The sequence below is a fragment of the Pelophylax lessonae genome, assembly GCF_965119305.1.
Source record: "Pelophylax lessonae genome assembly, chromosome: 6".
Classification (NCBI taxonomy): Eukaryota; Metazoa; Chordata; class Amphibia; order Anura; family Ranidae; genus Pelophylax; species Pelophylax lessonae.
The window spans coordinates 68736157-68752829 of record NC_138773.1 but is presented as its reverse complement, the minus strand read 5'-3'; the positions used below and the strand labels follow the sequence as shown (position 1 = coordinate 68752829).

Genomic DNA, 16673 nt, shown 5'->3' with positions numbered 1-16673 from the left:
CTTTTCTCTCTCTTTCTATCCCCCTTGTCCCTTTTCTCTTTCTCTCTCTCTTTCTATCCCCCCTCTTGTCTCTTTCTTTCTCTCTTTCTATCCCCCCTCTTGTCTCTTTCTTTCTCTTTCTTTCCCCCCTCTTGTCCCTTTCTCTCTTTTTATCCCCCCCTTGTCCCTTTCTCTCTCCCCCCCCCTCTCTCTCCCTGTCTCTTTCTATCCCCCCTTTTCCCTTTCTCTCCCCCTCTCTCTCTCTCCCCCTCTCTCCCTTTCCCTCTCTCTCCCTCTCTCTCTCCCTCTCCTTGCCCTGCTTTATCTCTCTCTCTCTCTCCCTCCCTCTCCTTCCCCTGCTTTCTCTCTCTCTCTCTCTCTCTCTCTCTCTCCTTGCCCTGCTTTCTCTCTCTCTCTCTCCTTGCCCTGCTCTCTCTCTCTCTCTCTCTCTCTCTCTCCTGCTTTCTCTCTCTTTCTCTCTCTCTCTCCCTCTCCTGCTTTCTCTCTCTCTCTCTCTCTCTCTCTCTCTCTCTCTCTCTCTCTCTCTCTCTCTCTCTCTATCCCTCCCTCTCCTGGTTTCTCTCTCTCTCTCTCTCTCCCTCTCCTTGCCCTGCTTTCTCTCTCTCTCTCTCTCTCTCTCTCTCTCTCTCCCTCTCCTTGCCCTGCTTTCTCTCTCTCTCCCTCTCCTTGCCCTGCTTTCTCTCTCTCCCTCTCCTTGCCCTGCTCTCTCTCTCCTTCTCTTGGGCTCCCTCTCTCCCCTTCTCTTGGGCTCCCTCTCTCCCACACTCTCGGGCTTTCTCCCACACTCTCGGGCTTTCTCCCACACTCTCGGGCTTTCTCCCACACTCTCGGGCTTTCTCCCACACTCTCGGGCTTTCTCCCACACTCTCGGGCTTTCTCCCACACTCTCGGGCTTTCTCCCACACTCTCTGGCTTTTCTTTCTCTCCCTTCCCTTGTGCTCTCTTTTTTCCCTTCTCCTATGCTCTCTCTCTCCCCCCCCCCCCCCCCTTTTCGTTTGCTCTCTCTTAACTTTTCTTGGGCTCTCTTTTCCTTTCTGCGCTCTTTCCTCCTGCACTCTCTCTCTCCTATCTCTTTTATGCTTCTCATCCATCCTTTAATCCTCCTTCAGTCCCTTTCCACATTTCTCTCTCCTGTCCCAAGAAAAGCCATACCATATTCATGAGAATCATTTGTTCTCAATGCAGTAATTGACTTTAGGCCTTATTTTACAGATTCTGCAAAGGAAAAACTATATTGCCTATAGTATCCAGATTCTAATTGAAATCCTACAGTCTCTGTGAAAACAATGTTTGGAATCGGGGTTTCTATGGGTCACACATCATTCTTCTCTTGCACACAGATACATGAGATTCGCTGTGATGGAAGAAAATTGACATCCTATGCTGTTCTTGCTCTTGCAGGATCCATTAACTCTCCAGCGAGTTCTGGAAGGAGGTTGAAGCTCTGCCCATGATCCAGGATGCAGAGGAGGCAGATGTGATCTCATTCATGCTGGCCACCCCTGAATGCGCTCAGGCTCAGCCTAGCGCACTCTGTGAAGGTGGTGTGATGATCAACCTGCACAGGGAATCCTGCTGTGCACCTGAACCCTGTCTTGTTTAAGCCGCATCTGATGAGTGCATTGAGGGATTCTGCCAGGTTTCAGACTCCACTTGTTGCCCGAGGGATCATCACGGCCTATGTAGAATTTCCCTGGACTTAAAGGAATGTATAACAAGTGTAGTGAAGCCTCCTGCACCCCCCGCTTTATGTACTCATGGGCAGAGCCCAGTTCTTGCTAAAAATCCGAATGTATAGCATCCACTCCTTAGTGAAGGACCTAACTCCGAATGGACCACAGACTTGAAGGCGGTTGATTGATGTATGTTTATGTATATATTGCGTCAATGCACAAATGTATATACGGTGTTGGTGCACATGTGACCTGTTTGCAACAGCAGCACAGAGGAATCCAGCAGTAATGTTGTTAATAAATCGTTTGTTTCGCATTCATTCTATGTAAGATCGTAGCATCCTTGTGAGTTTTGGTGTATAGCGAAGACACCATTCTTAAGTAAGAACTCCACTAAAGACCTGTTTAAAGACCAATTCAGCCCATAGCTGTTTTTTTCAGCTTTGTGTGGCCATTGGCAGGTTGAATCAGCACACGGCTTATATAAAAAACAAAAAAACATGTTCTCTTTAATACCCTGTCCCCAGACGATCACCCTTCCTTTGCTCGCCCGCCACTCCAATCAGCTGCCGCAACCCCTTTGTAAGCTACAAACGCTGGTGGTATTTGGCTCAGTGCTGTCACATGGATTGAGCCACATTCTTCTCCATACCCAGATGGGATTTAACTTGCCAGGGACCGCACACAGCTAAAAATTTCAATGCTGGGCTGAGTGAGCCCTCAAAGTGACCACATTTAATAATGCTATTATATTTTACTATATCCCCCACCCCTTTCTATATGGAAGAAATTATTTTATAGTGACCAGGTGTGTCTTAACTGCCCATTATAGAAGATAAAACTCAGGTCCCACCATGTAATGGGAGCCTTCCCTGCCCTGCTCCTGCATGAATTGTGCAGTCCATTGGCTTGATATGGTAGAATTGGTTGGCTCAAATGCATAATTTTGCAGGGTGTCCGATTTGTATTTATTTCGCTTTCCTGTTACAAAGAAGGGTGATGGAAATGTTGTCTGGAAATATTTATTAATGGCTTAATGTCAAAACAGATGCATTTTTACAATTGGAAGTTCTGTAAAGGAAATTTGTAAGGAAGCCCTTGTGAGAAGCCTCCGCCGGAAGCTGCCACTCTGATTCCCAGGCTGTGTACTAGTTCAGATCAAGCATCATTGCTTGCAGTGAAGCGGAATGGGTTCCGTTTCACTGTGCTGGAAATACGCAGCTTGGGAGTTGGTCGGAGACGACTCAATGCAAAATTAGCTTAAATATGCGCAAACTTTTTCAATAACTGTTTAAATGCTGTCATAAAGTATTTGCATATCCTTTAACTCCTAATACATGTGCTGCGACTAAAGGGTGGGCTTTAACACCCCCACACATATCCGCACATATGCGTTACTGGGTGGCTGATGTTTCCATGCGGAGAGCACGCTCACTGCACCCTCCCAGCACAGAGACCGAGCTGTTGGTCCCCACTAATGATCGTAGCTGGCGGGACTGGCTCTGGATCATGTGACTACTGTGACAGCCAATCACAGTGGTCACATGAAGGTCTGATCTTTCCTGACACCCAGCGTTCATTACTTTTTTAAGGGACGCTGGAGCAGGCTGGAAAGGATTAAAGTGGATGTAATCCCTAAAAATTTGTTTTCAGTATGTTTGGCATAATGCCTCCCTGTATACAGCTTTCCTAAAGGGACCCTGTCACCAGATTAAAAAAAAAATTGCAGGTAAAAGCACGAAAAAAAGTATTTTACATACTTACTTGCAGTGTTTTTCCCATTTCATAATCATTTTTAATTCACTTGTAATGTTACCTCTAAACATGCTAAAAAAAATTTGACTACTTCATGAAAGTCAATTTCCTAGCACAGCCCCCTTCTACCATGCACATCCTATCCCTCTCCTCTTCTGGAAGTGTCTAATTACTGCCTGTGCTGGCCCAGCTCCTCCATCTCTCTAACCTTTTATGTAGCTGTCAGGGGAGGAGTGTCACATGAGTGCTGCTGGGGCTGCTGACTTCACATCCAAGATGGTGGCACCCAGCAGCAGTCTCAGGGCTTTTAGATGTGTATACAGGGGAGGCTTTTACAGGTAAATAGCCAGCATAAAATACATGAAATGTCCATATAATCTTATGGGAAGATTGTTGTTGAAATAAATGGTCTGATGACGGGATTTCATTAACCCCTTCCTGCCTGCCCTTGCATCCCTTTAAAAAGTTCTGAACACCAGGGGGTGGGAAAGATCAGCCGATCATGTGACCACTGTGATTGGCTGTCACAGTGGTCACATGATTGGAAGCAGGTCCCACTGGCCACCGATCATTAGCGGGGGCCAAGAGCTGTCTTTCACAGCACAGAAACATTGGGCGCCCAGCAACACATTTGTGGCATGTGGGTGGTAAAGCATGTGTTAGGCGGTCATAAAGAGGTTAAGCATTTCCTATTCTATCTGTTTTATAGTTTATCCCATCAGTAGAAGCACTTCCTATTGCAGGTTGACACTGCTTAGCCTTACAATTAGTAGCAATTTTGTCAGGATACAGTGTGCGTTCCTTTAGTTGGCCAATGAGCTGCGGATCAAGTGTATCAGAAAAGCAGCTCAATGGCTCACTGAAGGGGCTTGAACAGCAGGCTGACAATACTTCTTCTAATTGTGAAATGGTAGCTTAGGGGTGTATTTATGTAACAACATAATGCAATGCAACAATTCTAGAGAATGCAAGAGGGAATTGGCAAATACATGTAAACATTGCCACTCCAGGATTGCCTTTCATTCACGAATTCCCTTCAGTGTATCATAGAATTGTTACATTGTACCTCTTCTTACCAAGATGTATTTATTTCCTATGATCCTCTGCTCCATCTAGAGGCCATAATGCAGTATTTTCCCAATTCACTCCGTCATAATTGAACCTGTCTTTAGTACTACCTATAATACCTGAAGAACATTTGAGCAGAAGAGAACATTCGATTTTGCCCCATTCTCACAACTCCTGGTTAGTTTGCACAGAATGAATGTACATGCCATTTCGCTGGACGAATAGCTATGCAACTTTTTTTTTTATATATATAAATGGACTCCTTCGTGTTGCCAGCCTGCAACAGGAAGTGCTGTTACTGACAGGATCTTCAGCTAAGGAACTTTCTAATCAATTAGCAATACACAAAAAAATGTTTAAGGAAAGTGTGATGTCAAACATACTAAAACTAAAATTTTGGGTTCACATTCACTGTAAGGGCTTGTTCACACTAGGGGTTATAAATCTCTGATGCTACATCTGCCGAGCACAACCCATCCAATAAATGGGGCCCTTCTGTAAGCGCCGTGCAAACACTTGCAATGCATGCGGTTGCAGTACGCTAGTGTTGGGGTTCAAGGGGTTAAAAAAGGTGGTAAATATGAGATACAATGCTTGTGAAATGATCTCTGGAGAACGATCTAAACAGAGATCGCTTTTCAGAGACTAACTCAAGTGTGAAAGAGCCCTAAGGCTGCCCAGCTGCTGTAAAACCTAGCTCTCTGGAAATATTTAATGGAGAACACTGCCCCTTGCTTTTAGTAGAACCCTGGTGAAAATGCATATTTGCACAGAATCCCATGTCTCATATAATACTGTAAATGCCGTACATGAATATGAATACATTGAGATTTAATACTGTATACCCACCAAGACCACAGGGCATTGCTAGGCTGCTGCTGCTGCTGCAACTTCCCCTCCCCACCCCCAAACATTCATATTTCTTGGTGCTGCATTTGATGCCTGCCCAGCCTGTTCGGCACGAAGAAGGTTAACGTGACTACTGAGTTGATTAAACCGGCTATCTTGCTTCTTCCTCTCTTTTTATATGCAGACGAATCACGTTTTTAGACACTTTTGACAGAAGTTTCTATATATGTATGTACAGAAGTAGATAAAAATATATATATATTGATTTGTAAATAGGGACAGATGGGAATTGGACGGGGCCCTACTGAGGGTGACGCACTCTTGTGAAGTCGCTGGATTTAACTTTTTAATGGCGGAGGGGACAGCAATACAACACAAGGCTGGTCTGTCTCACGTAGCAGGTTAAACAGCCAGTAGAGGGTGAAGCTTGGAGCCCTGCAGACTTGTCTCCATCCTTGTGCTCAAATGAAGGACGGCAGCCATTTTCATGAAGACTGTTTTAGCAGAAAATTCAATTAGGATAGTGAGATAAGGCTATGTTATTCCTTTACTGCTGACTCTGATAACACCATGTGTAAATGTGCAGATTTTTTGTGATTAGAAAAATAAATATATGACTGCAGTCATTTTAATATATAGAGCTATGTGGAACCTCCATGTCAATTCACTCCTGCCTCCTGCAGCACCACCAGTGTATGGAATGAGTAATTATGATTTAACGGTTACATTGCAGCTCCCCCTGCAGGTGAAATCTGGTGTCACAACGTCATCACTGGCTCGCCATGTGGAGGCGTAAGAAGCCGGTAGAATTTTTGGTTTAAGACACAACCCACTTAGTCTGCAGATCACATTTGGCCTTAAAGGCCAACTCCACTCAACACAAAGATATCCATTTTGGGTGGGTTGAATTGCCTACTAGCTTTATTATATCATTAGGTGACTCCATTGGTGATTTTTTGGCAATTGAGTGGAGATTTAGGAATCTAGTTGAAGGTTCTTCTCCCCTGGAGTCCCTAAGAGGATATACAAAGCCAGCCTATCAATCAAAATGCCAGCAACCACACAACTGAAATTCAATTTTTTTGGTGGGAATTTTCCTTTAATAGATCTTTTTGATTTAATATACCCTTTTAGTTGTGTACGAGCGAGGGGTTGTGGGAAATCGCAGAGGGTCTCCCATGATCAAAGTGCACTCCTTTAACGAAACGTTCAACTCTGTTGGCGTATTTTGCAGCAATTCTGTGCCCAATATGCAGGCTTTGGCCTGTGAATAAAATCTGTAGATCAGATTATTTATTTTATTAAGAAAGATAATTAGAGGTAGATAAAGTAAATTAAAAATATAAAGAGTATCGCTGCTTTTCGTACAGATATCAGTGTTAGCCTTTGTAAACCACAGAGGAGGTAGTCTATATAAATATATATTGTTTATCTTTACATTAAATATTCTAAAGCTGATCTATCAGAGCATCCAACGACATCGAACTTCAAGGGATATGTCACTGGTGTCATGGACAGGCTGAATGGAAGTCTTAATATTTAATAACTTGGCTGGCCAGACAGATGGCGCTGTGGAGCATGAAAGTAAATTATCTGTATAAAAGAATCCATTTGTTTAATTTAAATCCTCAGAGGTCATTTGCTTTATCTTTGTGTATTTTCAGAAATTTCTGGTGAGGAATAAATTCCGTTTGATTGAAATAATTTTTGTTGTGTGTGCGGTTTTTTTAATTTATTTTTGTCTTTTTTCAAACATGGGATTTTAAGTTAATGTTGCTAATGCAAGCATCTTTGGGAACCGCTAAAGAGAAAAACATACACCAATTAAATTTCACAAATAAGGCGGTGTCTGATGTTGAGACATCATGCCTAAGGACTAATTCACACTACTAGTGCGTTGATCTGTGTTTTAGCGTACTTGTAAAATGCCGATCAAGACCAAAAAAAAAATGTTTTCTATGTATCCTAGTCACATTACAACTCTGCGTTGACCTGCGTTGTGTTAAGATGCAACATGTATTCATTTTAACGTGATGCATGTAAAACGCACAGCAATGCAGCGTAACTCAGGTAAAGAAAAAACCTTGCCTTGTCATTAATTTTGTCCCTAACGCACAAACAGGAACAAGAGGTGATGTCACAGGAAACATGCAACATGTATAGCATTTTAACGGGCATTCTAAAAGGCATATCAACACGTCAAAATGGGCATCAATGCAAGTTACCATGTAATAAAATTTTAAAATGCACAAAAAAAGGATGGAAATGTACATCAATTTTCCCTGCATTTTACTGCAAATCCGGGTGAATTCAAAGTACATGCAGTGACACACATTTTACTGCATTGTAAAACGTCTGTCACCAGGAGACACACAGCAAACAGTTGTTTCCTATGTGTCTCATTCACACTGCAACACAACCTATGACTGTACCGCAATGTGCTGCGATAAAATGCAGACATGCTGCAATTTATCGCAGCTCACCGTGCCGATTCGCACAGTACAGCAATGCAACGCATCTCACTGCTGTGCATTGCCGTAAATGAAGTGTATGCTTTGTACACTTCAAATAAAGTTTGTATAAAAAAAAAAGGGGGAGCCGTGTAATGAGTTGAATCTCGCACCACACTGCCCCTTACCGCAGCTGGGACCTGCCGGGTCGGTGAATCGCTCCAGCAGGTCTCATTTGTAGTGTAAATTCAGCCCAACTCCAATTGAATTATACACTGCTCAAAAAAATTAAAGGAACACATTTTTTAATCAGAGTATAGCATCAAGACAAACTCCTGGGATATTGATCTGGTCAGTTAAGTAGAGAGAGTTGTTAATCAGTTTCATTTACTTTGGTGTTAATGAAATTAAGAAGTGCACTAAATGGGCAACAATGAGACGACCTCCAAAACAGGAATGGTTTTACCGGTGAAGGCCACTGACATTTTTTCCCTACTCCTCTTTCCTAACAATTTTTCACTAGTTTTGCTTTCGGCTAGGGTCAGTGTCACTACTGGTAGCATGAGGCGATACCTGGACCCTATAGAGGTTGCACAGGCAGTCCAACTCCTCCAGGATGGCACATCAATACGTGCCATTCCCAGAAGGTTTTCTGTATCTCCCAGCACAGTCTCAAGAGGAGATTTCAGGAGACAGGCAGTTACTCTAGGAGAGCTTGTCGGGGCCATAGAAGGCCCTTAACCCATCAGCAGGACCAATATCTGCTCCCTTGTGCAAGGAATAACAGGATGAGCACTGCCAGAGCCCTACAAAATGACCTCCAGCCGGCCACTGGTGTGAATGTCTCTGACCAAACAATCAGAAACCGACTTCATGAGGGTGGCCTGAGGGCCTGATGTCCTCTAATGGGTTCTGTGCTCACTGCTCAGCACCGTGGGGCTCGATTGGCATTTGCCATTGAACATCAGAATTGGCAGGTCTGCCACTGGCCCCCTGTGCTTTTCACAGATGAGAGCAGGTACACCCTGAGTACATGTGACAGACGTGAAAGGGTCTGGAGAAACGTTATGCTGCCTGTAACATCATTCAGCATGATCAGTTTGATGGTGAGTCAGTGATGGTCTGGGGAGGCATATCCATGGAGGGATGCACAGACCTCTACAGGCTAGACAGTGACACCCTGGCTGCCATTAGGTATCAGGATGAAATCCTTGGTCCCATTGTCAGACCCAACGCTGGTGCAAGTGGGTCCTGGGTTCCTCCTGGTGCACAACAATGCCCAGCCTCATGTGGCGAGAGTATGCAGCCAGTTCCTGGAGGATGCAGAAATTGATACATTTGTCTGACCTAAATCCAATAGAACACCTCTGGGACATTATGTTTCAGCCCATCCGACGCCACCAGGTTGCATCTCAGTCTGTTCAGGAGCTGGTCTAGATCTGGGAGGAAATACCCCAGGACAAACACGTGGGGGCCATACAAACTACTGAGTACCATTTTGAGTTGCTGCAATTAAATTTCAGCAAAATGGACTAGCCTGCTGCATCATTTTTTAATTTTGATTTTCAGGCTGTCCTTGAATTCAGCCCTCTGTAGGTTGATCATTTTAATTTCCATTGAACGATTTGGCATCCTTTTGTTCCTAACACATTACCCAGTCCATATCAGTATAGATATCCATGATGATATTTTTCCCCAGTGAGATCGGATGTGTTTTAAAAGTGTTCCTTCATTTTTTTTTTTGCGCAGTGTATATATATATATATATATATATAGGTCCTTTTCAAAAAATTAGCATATTGTGATAAAGTTCATTATTTTCTGTAATGTACTGATAAACATTAGACTTTCATATATTTTAGATTCATTACACACAACTGAAGTAGTGCAAGCCTTTTATTGTTTTAATATTGATGATTTTGGCATACAGCTCATGAAAACCCCAAATTCCTATCTCAAAAAATTAGCATATCATGAAAAGGTTCTCTAAACGAGCTATTAACCTAATCATCTGAATCAACTAATTAACTCTAAACACCTGCAAAAGATTCCTGAGGCTTTTAAAAACTCCCAGCCTGGTTCACTACTCAAAACCGCAATCATGGGTAAGACTGCCGACCTGACTGCTGTCCAGAAGGCCATCATTGACACCCTCAAGCAAGAGGGTAAGACACAGAAAGAAATTTCTGAACGAATAGGCTGTTCCCAGAGTGCTGTATCAAGGCACCTCAGTGGGAAGTCTGTGGGAAGGAAAAAGTGTGGCAGAAAACGCTGCACAACGAGAAGAGGTGACCGGACCCTGAGGAAGATTGTGGAGAAGGACCGATTCCAGACCTTGGGGGACCTGCGGAAGCAGTGGACTGAGTCTGGAGTAGAAACATCTAGAGCCACCGTGTACAGGCGTGTGCAGGAAATGGGCTACAGGTGCCGCATTCCCCAGGTCAAGCCACTTTTGAACCAGAAACAGCGGCAGAAGCGCCTGACCTGGGCTACAGAGAAGCAGCACTGGACTGTTGCTCAGTGGTCCAAAGTACTTTTTTCGGATGAAAGCAAATTTTGCATGTCATTCGGAAATCAAGGTGCCAGAGTCTGGAGGAAGACTGGGGAGAGGGAAATGCCAAAATGCCTGAAGTCCAGTGTCAAGTACCCACAGTCAGTGATGGTCTGGGGTGCCATGTCAGCTGCTGGTGTTGGTCCACTGTGTTTTATCAAGGGCAGGGTCAATGCAGCTAGCTATCAGGTGATTTTGGAGCACTTCATGCTTCCATCTGCTGAAAAGCTTTATGGAGATGAAGATTTCATTTTTCAGCACGACCTGGCACCTGCTCACAGTGCCAAAACCACTGCTAAATGGTTTATTGACCATGGTATTACTGTGCTCAATTGGCCTGCCAACTCTCCTGACCTGAACCCCATAGAGAATCATCCTGGGCCTCCATAACACCTCAGCAGTGCCACAGGCTGATTGCCTCCATGCCACACCGCATTGAAGCAGTCATTTCTGCAAAAGGATTCCCGACCAAGTATTGAGTGCATAACTGAACATCATTTTTTGAAGGTTGACTTTTTTTGTATTAAAAACACATTTCTTTTATTATTCGGATGAAATATGCTAATTTTTTGAGATAGGAATTTTGGGTTTTCATGAGCTGTATGCCAAAATCATCAATATTAAAACAATAAAAGGCTTGCTCTACTTCAGTTGTGTGTAATGAATCTAAAATATATGAAAGTCTAATGTTTATCAGTACATTACAAAAAATAATGAACTTTATCACAATATGCTGATTTTTTGAAAAGGACCTGTATATATATATTATTTTTTTTTTTTTTTTTTTAAGGTTACATTTTTATTGTGTACTTTTAGCAAGACAAAAAGGAAATCATGACAAAAAACTCAGAGGTGCATCCAATAACACCAAACAATCAGAGCAGAATGAATCGCAGCGTATTCACAAAAACGATAAATGAAGACAATGCCTATCTGGCATGTAATAAAGGGGGGGGGGGGCAACGAAACCAAAAATATCTACCTATTGGGGGAAACCCCTTAATATAAAAGCTCACTATAGCATATTGTATGTCATTATGTCACCCCTTTATGACAGGTAAAACAAATCCCAACAACTACCCAAGCTAGTATTTAGACCCCATTCACAGTGATCTGAAGCTCATTTCCCAAAGCACTTCAATGCTCAACATCAAGATTCCCAGTATAATAAACAGTGCCCATTCACACCTCAGCTTATTGTCCCTTGAAAAAGTACAGGAGCTTCTTTGGGGAAAAGTTGTGCATTTTGACCATTATAACCTTGGGAGTGCCTAAAGAGCACTTGAAAATATGCATTTTGTGTGCAAATTCTCACTTCTCCTCCTTAGTAACTAGCATTTTCATTGGCAAAAACATAACACCCCCCCCCCCCCCCCCATTATCCAGAAAATGCACAAAGAACAGGCAAAACAATTTAAAAAATCTAAACTTGGCTGAAAACGCATAAGTGTGAATGGAGGCTTACAATAAAAATGCAGCTTTGGCTATAATGCCTTCTATTCAGGGTTGTCCTCTGCAGTACCACCACTCCACCACAAGAGGATTTCAGTCTTCTACATCAGCGCCGTTCTCTGCATCATCGAGGACTGCTTACCACCGAAATAAAGAGGCCCCTGCATGACATGCGGCCAGCCTGATGACTTTGGTAAAATAGAATTATTAAAAAAGAGGCGGGGAAAGGCAGCCTGGAATAGGGCTTTTAAAGCACTATAAATACTAGTTATCTGGAGGCCATACTTACAGGGTTACTGGCCTGGAACATACAGTCAGAGTTGGATGCATGATCCCAGCTGCACGCTGTGGTTTCTTCCACCAACCCTGTGTTGATGTAGGGGCCGATTGATGGAACCATAGCAGGTTGTGTTTTGTAGCAGAGCTATGTAAATCTAAGTCCGGGATGGAAAGAAATACAAATCCAGGTAATACAGCACTTATGTACGAGGGGTCTTCAAAAAGTTTGCATATATATTATATATATATATATATATATATATAAGTGTGGAAACTTTTTGAAGATTTCTTATATATTTCAGCAGTGTCCTTGGATGTTGCCTGGAGTTCAGCTTTAAAGCAACATCAAAAGAGAGGTATGGGTGTTGCCATTACTGGACCTCTTTGTGTCAAAGTCTCAAAACAGTCAAGGCAATGAACTAAATTCTCAAAGAAAAGGTCAGCAATGGCAGTCCCCATACTTTGCTACCAACAGAATCACTTTAATTAGGAAGGTTAAATGCAGCTCCCTCTTGTCCCTTGTGTGAGTTTTGACCATATACTGGGTCATAGCTTACAGCTGGCTGAGGACCCATCTGTGCCCTGATTGTTGTATTGTGGTAGGTAGGAGAGAATGGGTCATGTGCTTTTCTATACCCAGAAGTACAAGGTTATTTATTTGAAGGGTAAGCCGTGTGGTAGGGATAAGAGGCTCCACTTGGACTGGAAGCTGGGGTAAATTGCCCCAAATGGGGACCAGCTAAAAAAGGCAGATGGAACTTTTAAGCCTTGGCCCACTCTATCCCCAAAACTTCAAAGTTTCACTTTAAATATATTCCGGCCAATCAAGTAAGTTCGCCTTTATAATTTTCACGTTCCCCAACATTGTTACTGAAAACCTAATGGTTCTGCTGCAGCTGGTTCATGATTATGAATTTATGGAATTGAACTGTTTCTCTTATGTACAGGGAGTGAAAAAATGGAGACCTGCTGTACACTCGTCCCTGGGACTGAGCTACAAAACTTCCTGATGCAAAGTGGCCAGTTGCAGTTGAATGCAGAGATGCCCAGTGTCCAGTAGTAATGGACAATAGGGGACCTGAATATACAGTGGTCACCAACAACTGACAATGGGGCCCTGAAGTGTACACCATTCTCTACATAATAAAAATTGGATCGTGATATGCACTGGAAATCTCCAGCAGATGGCCCTGACATAGAATGGCCATGGGGGGTGGACATCAAATCTTCTACACTGTTCCAGATTTTTCCAGTGAGCCAGGAACCGTGTATATCAATGTATAGAATACATACATAAGCCTTTTTGAACTTATTTACCATGAAAGAACCATGAAATTCTCAATGAACCTTCATTTACCATGATTAAATCTGCAATTTTTAGCACAGTAGAGTTATCTACTAATAATTATTTAATGTGTTTTAATGATGTAGCACCCTCCTAGATAGATGCTAGGAAAAGTATAGTTGTGGCCATGTCTGCTTATCAGGAGGACCTGATCTGTTAGCATCTGTCACATGCCTCCAGGTGTGACCTGTTGAGTCTGGGGAGTCTCCCCACTGTATCCAATGAGGGATCTTGTTGGGCAGTGGAGGAAACCTAGCCAATAGCACACCAGGGTTCAAGACTGTCCCAGTGCGCAGGGTTTGCCGCAATGCACCCTGGGATTTGGAATAAATCTGGGGAGCATCAGTCCCAGGAGGAGGTGATGGCTGTCTCTCCTGTTAAGTGTGAAGGTGGTCCAGGCAGTCGGCCTAGGGACCAGAGGTTGAGCTGGGCTGCAAGGGATCCAGAGTTGCTGACTGAGTGGAGCTGCTGGACAGAGATCTTCAGGAAAAACAGTGTACTCAAGATCTGCCCAGGGGTCTGCCTAAACGAGGGGACCACTCCAGAGAGGTCAAAGGGGATCCAAGAGCCAGCTAACCAGGAGTGTCCAGTAAAGGGGGTGCCAAGTAGTTAAACCCTGAAGTTGGGGAGTAAAAGGGGGTGCCAGGAAGGACCGTGAAGTGTTCAGCAATACAGTTTGCTCTAATGTCAGCTACTTCAGGAAGGAGTGTCTTGGGGAGCTTAAAGGGACTTTTCCTACAGTCAGAGGTAAAGTTATAGTATCTGGCCTTGCTGAGGCCAGCATCAGTCAGCGTTAGAGGAGTGCTAACAAAACGCTAAGTAGTATTATTCAGAGTCCCTGCCTAATTGTGCATAGTTCAGTTGTTGGAATATAATCCCACTTCTCCCTTCTCCCATCCAAGTTCTCAAAAAACCAAAGAAACTGGACTGGCTCTTGTCTAAGGTGGAAGGACTAGAAGGAGGGATGGCGCATAGCGATGTTATGTGGGACTAATACCTCTTGTCTAAGGTGCTCACACTTGAAAACATGTCTGAAGGTACTGTTGTTGCTAACGGTAACCCAGGGGGACCCACACTCAGCCGCTCCCATGGGAGTAGGGCTACAATAACAGAGATGTGTTGTACCAAGTATATGTCACACCAGTGTTAATTTCGTCGACTAAAACGTTTTCGTCGACTAACACAATTCAGATGACTAAAATACGACTAAAACTAAAATGGCATTTTAGTCTTAAGACTAAAATACGACTAAAACTAAAATGGCATTTTAGTCAAAAGACTATAACTAAAACTTAATCGAAATTGGCTGCCAAAAATTAACACTGGTGCATGCTCAAAGCATAAATAATAACATATTAGATTTTCTCTATCGCTCATTGACAGACGTAGTCTTCTTGATTCTCAAGAGCTGGGTTATGTTGTCTCCGCAGGAGTAGGACTAGGCAGAATGACAAAACGTTCTGGCTCCACCCTAGGGGCAGTCCCTGAGGGTATATCCTCCCTCTCTCTGCTACAGGGAATCAGTTTTTTTCTGTCTAGTCAGGAGTAAGGACCTAAGTTCCTTGCTGGGATCTTTTGGTCCTGGCAAGACTTTTTTTCTTTGAGAAAAAGACATTTTTTAGGTAGTTTTCTCCAGTGTTTTTTTCCTGTGAGATCTTCAAGCAAAAATGCCGGACTGGGCGACACTTGTGGTCACCCCAGCCGGCCTACGAGCGCGTGCAGACCATGGCATTGCGCTTGGTCGGCCACGACATATTCAAGTAAGTATGCGGGGCCGGGCGACGGGCTGGATGTTGAAATCCAGTGGTCACCCCGGTTTCTGCCTAAAAGCGCGTGCAGACCAGTGCGCTGAGTCGGCCGCGACGGAGTCCCAGTAAAGGGACTGACTTTGCGAGTTAAAAAGTCTCGCTTGGACGCCAGGTACCAGAGAGTCGAGGCGTCCACAAACCCCCACCTCGGTGGAGAGGGTATTGTGAAGAGAGGGTGCCTGTCGGTTCGGTATGGTGAGTAAACGTTCCCTTTTTTCCTCATTATGAGGCAGTATATATTATGGGCCCCTCCATATATGGTCAGTATATATCTGATACTTACAAGTCCCCCTTGTAATACAGCATGTGTTTGTGGGAAGTGGACTTGGTTCAAGAGCTAACACTCTACCCAGCAGACTGTAACATTACAGCAGACATAGGAGGTATAATCCTACCTTATGTGCAGTGTATCTCTGTAGATCCATATGTCACCTCTTAGCAGAGTACAGGTGGATGTGCTGGGAAGACGATATCGGCGGTCTGCCGCCATTTTGCCGTAGACCGAATGCCTGTATGTCCTCAGGTCACGCCGGCCGCCATGTTTTTGGAGTCTTATGTCTCTTCTATGGGGGCGGCCATGTTTTGTGAGCCCAGCTACCTCGTGGAGGGCTGGGAACGCCGGAAGGCGTACACAGGGGGCGGAGCCACGCCTTCTGCCCGGGAAAAAGCAAACAGCTCCTTCCAGTCTGTGTAAGACAGACGCTGACTGCAGTTTGTTGGAAACTGCACTGCATCGGTTGGTGAGCCTTGGGGGTCCCTCTCTCTCTCTCTCTGGGATCGAGAAGCAGGTACTCTGAGGGGCGCTATTGCGCTAGGGGGAGACACACAAAAAAAAAAAGAAAAAGTTTTTTTGTTTTTGCTGGCAAAGGTGTCCTGTATTAACATGGACCCTGCCACTCATGTATCTCCTCCGGATCCCCTCGAGGGGTCTGCGGGATCCTCCAGCACCCCATTGACAATTGAATCTTTGTCAGCTATTATGGAAACTTTTGTGTCCCGGGTGGAAGTGGCTTGTCAGGGACAGGGCGCAAGAAAGCGACCCCCGCCTAACCCCTTATTATCTGAAACCTCGGATTCAGACTCTGAGCCTATTTCTGCAGTTGCAGGTACTTCATCTGGTATTGGTGTCTCGGGTCCTGTCTCTTCAGACAGTGAGGAGGATGTTTCGGCATCCGCCATAGCCCGAGAGGAAGCGTTGGTAAACGCACTCATTGTATCTGTTCAAGAGACTTTAAGGTTACAGGGTATTCCATCAGAAATAGCTGAAACTGAGATCCCTTTTGGGACTAAAAAGCGCATCAAAATGGCGAAGGTTTTTCCATTGCCCAAATGTTTTGGCAATCCAATCGAAGAAGAATGGCGTCTGCCAAAACGCACTTTTAATATTTCTAAACGCATTGACAGGCGTTATCCGTTTGAGGAAACCCTTATTAAGAAATGGAC

The 16673-nt window shown here is 44.1% G+C and overlaps 1 protein-coding gene across 1 annotated transcript in view; it reads left to right on the top strand.

The window, feature by feature from the left end:
• RAB11FIP3 (RAB11 family interacting protein 3) overlaps positions 1-1993 on the top strand; it is a 174676-nt gene extending 172683 nt beyond the window's left edge. The window contains exon 20 of the mRNA XM_082261081.1: positions 1213-1993. Coding sequence (XP_082117207.1) covers positions 1213-1258 — 46 coding nt within the window. The 3' untranslated portion in view covers positions 1259-1993. The remainder of the gene's footprint in view (positions 1-1212) is intronic.
• The last annotated feature ends 14680 nt before the right edge of the window (positions 1994-16673 follow it).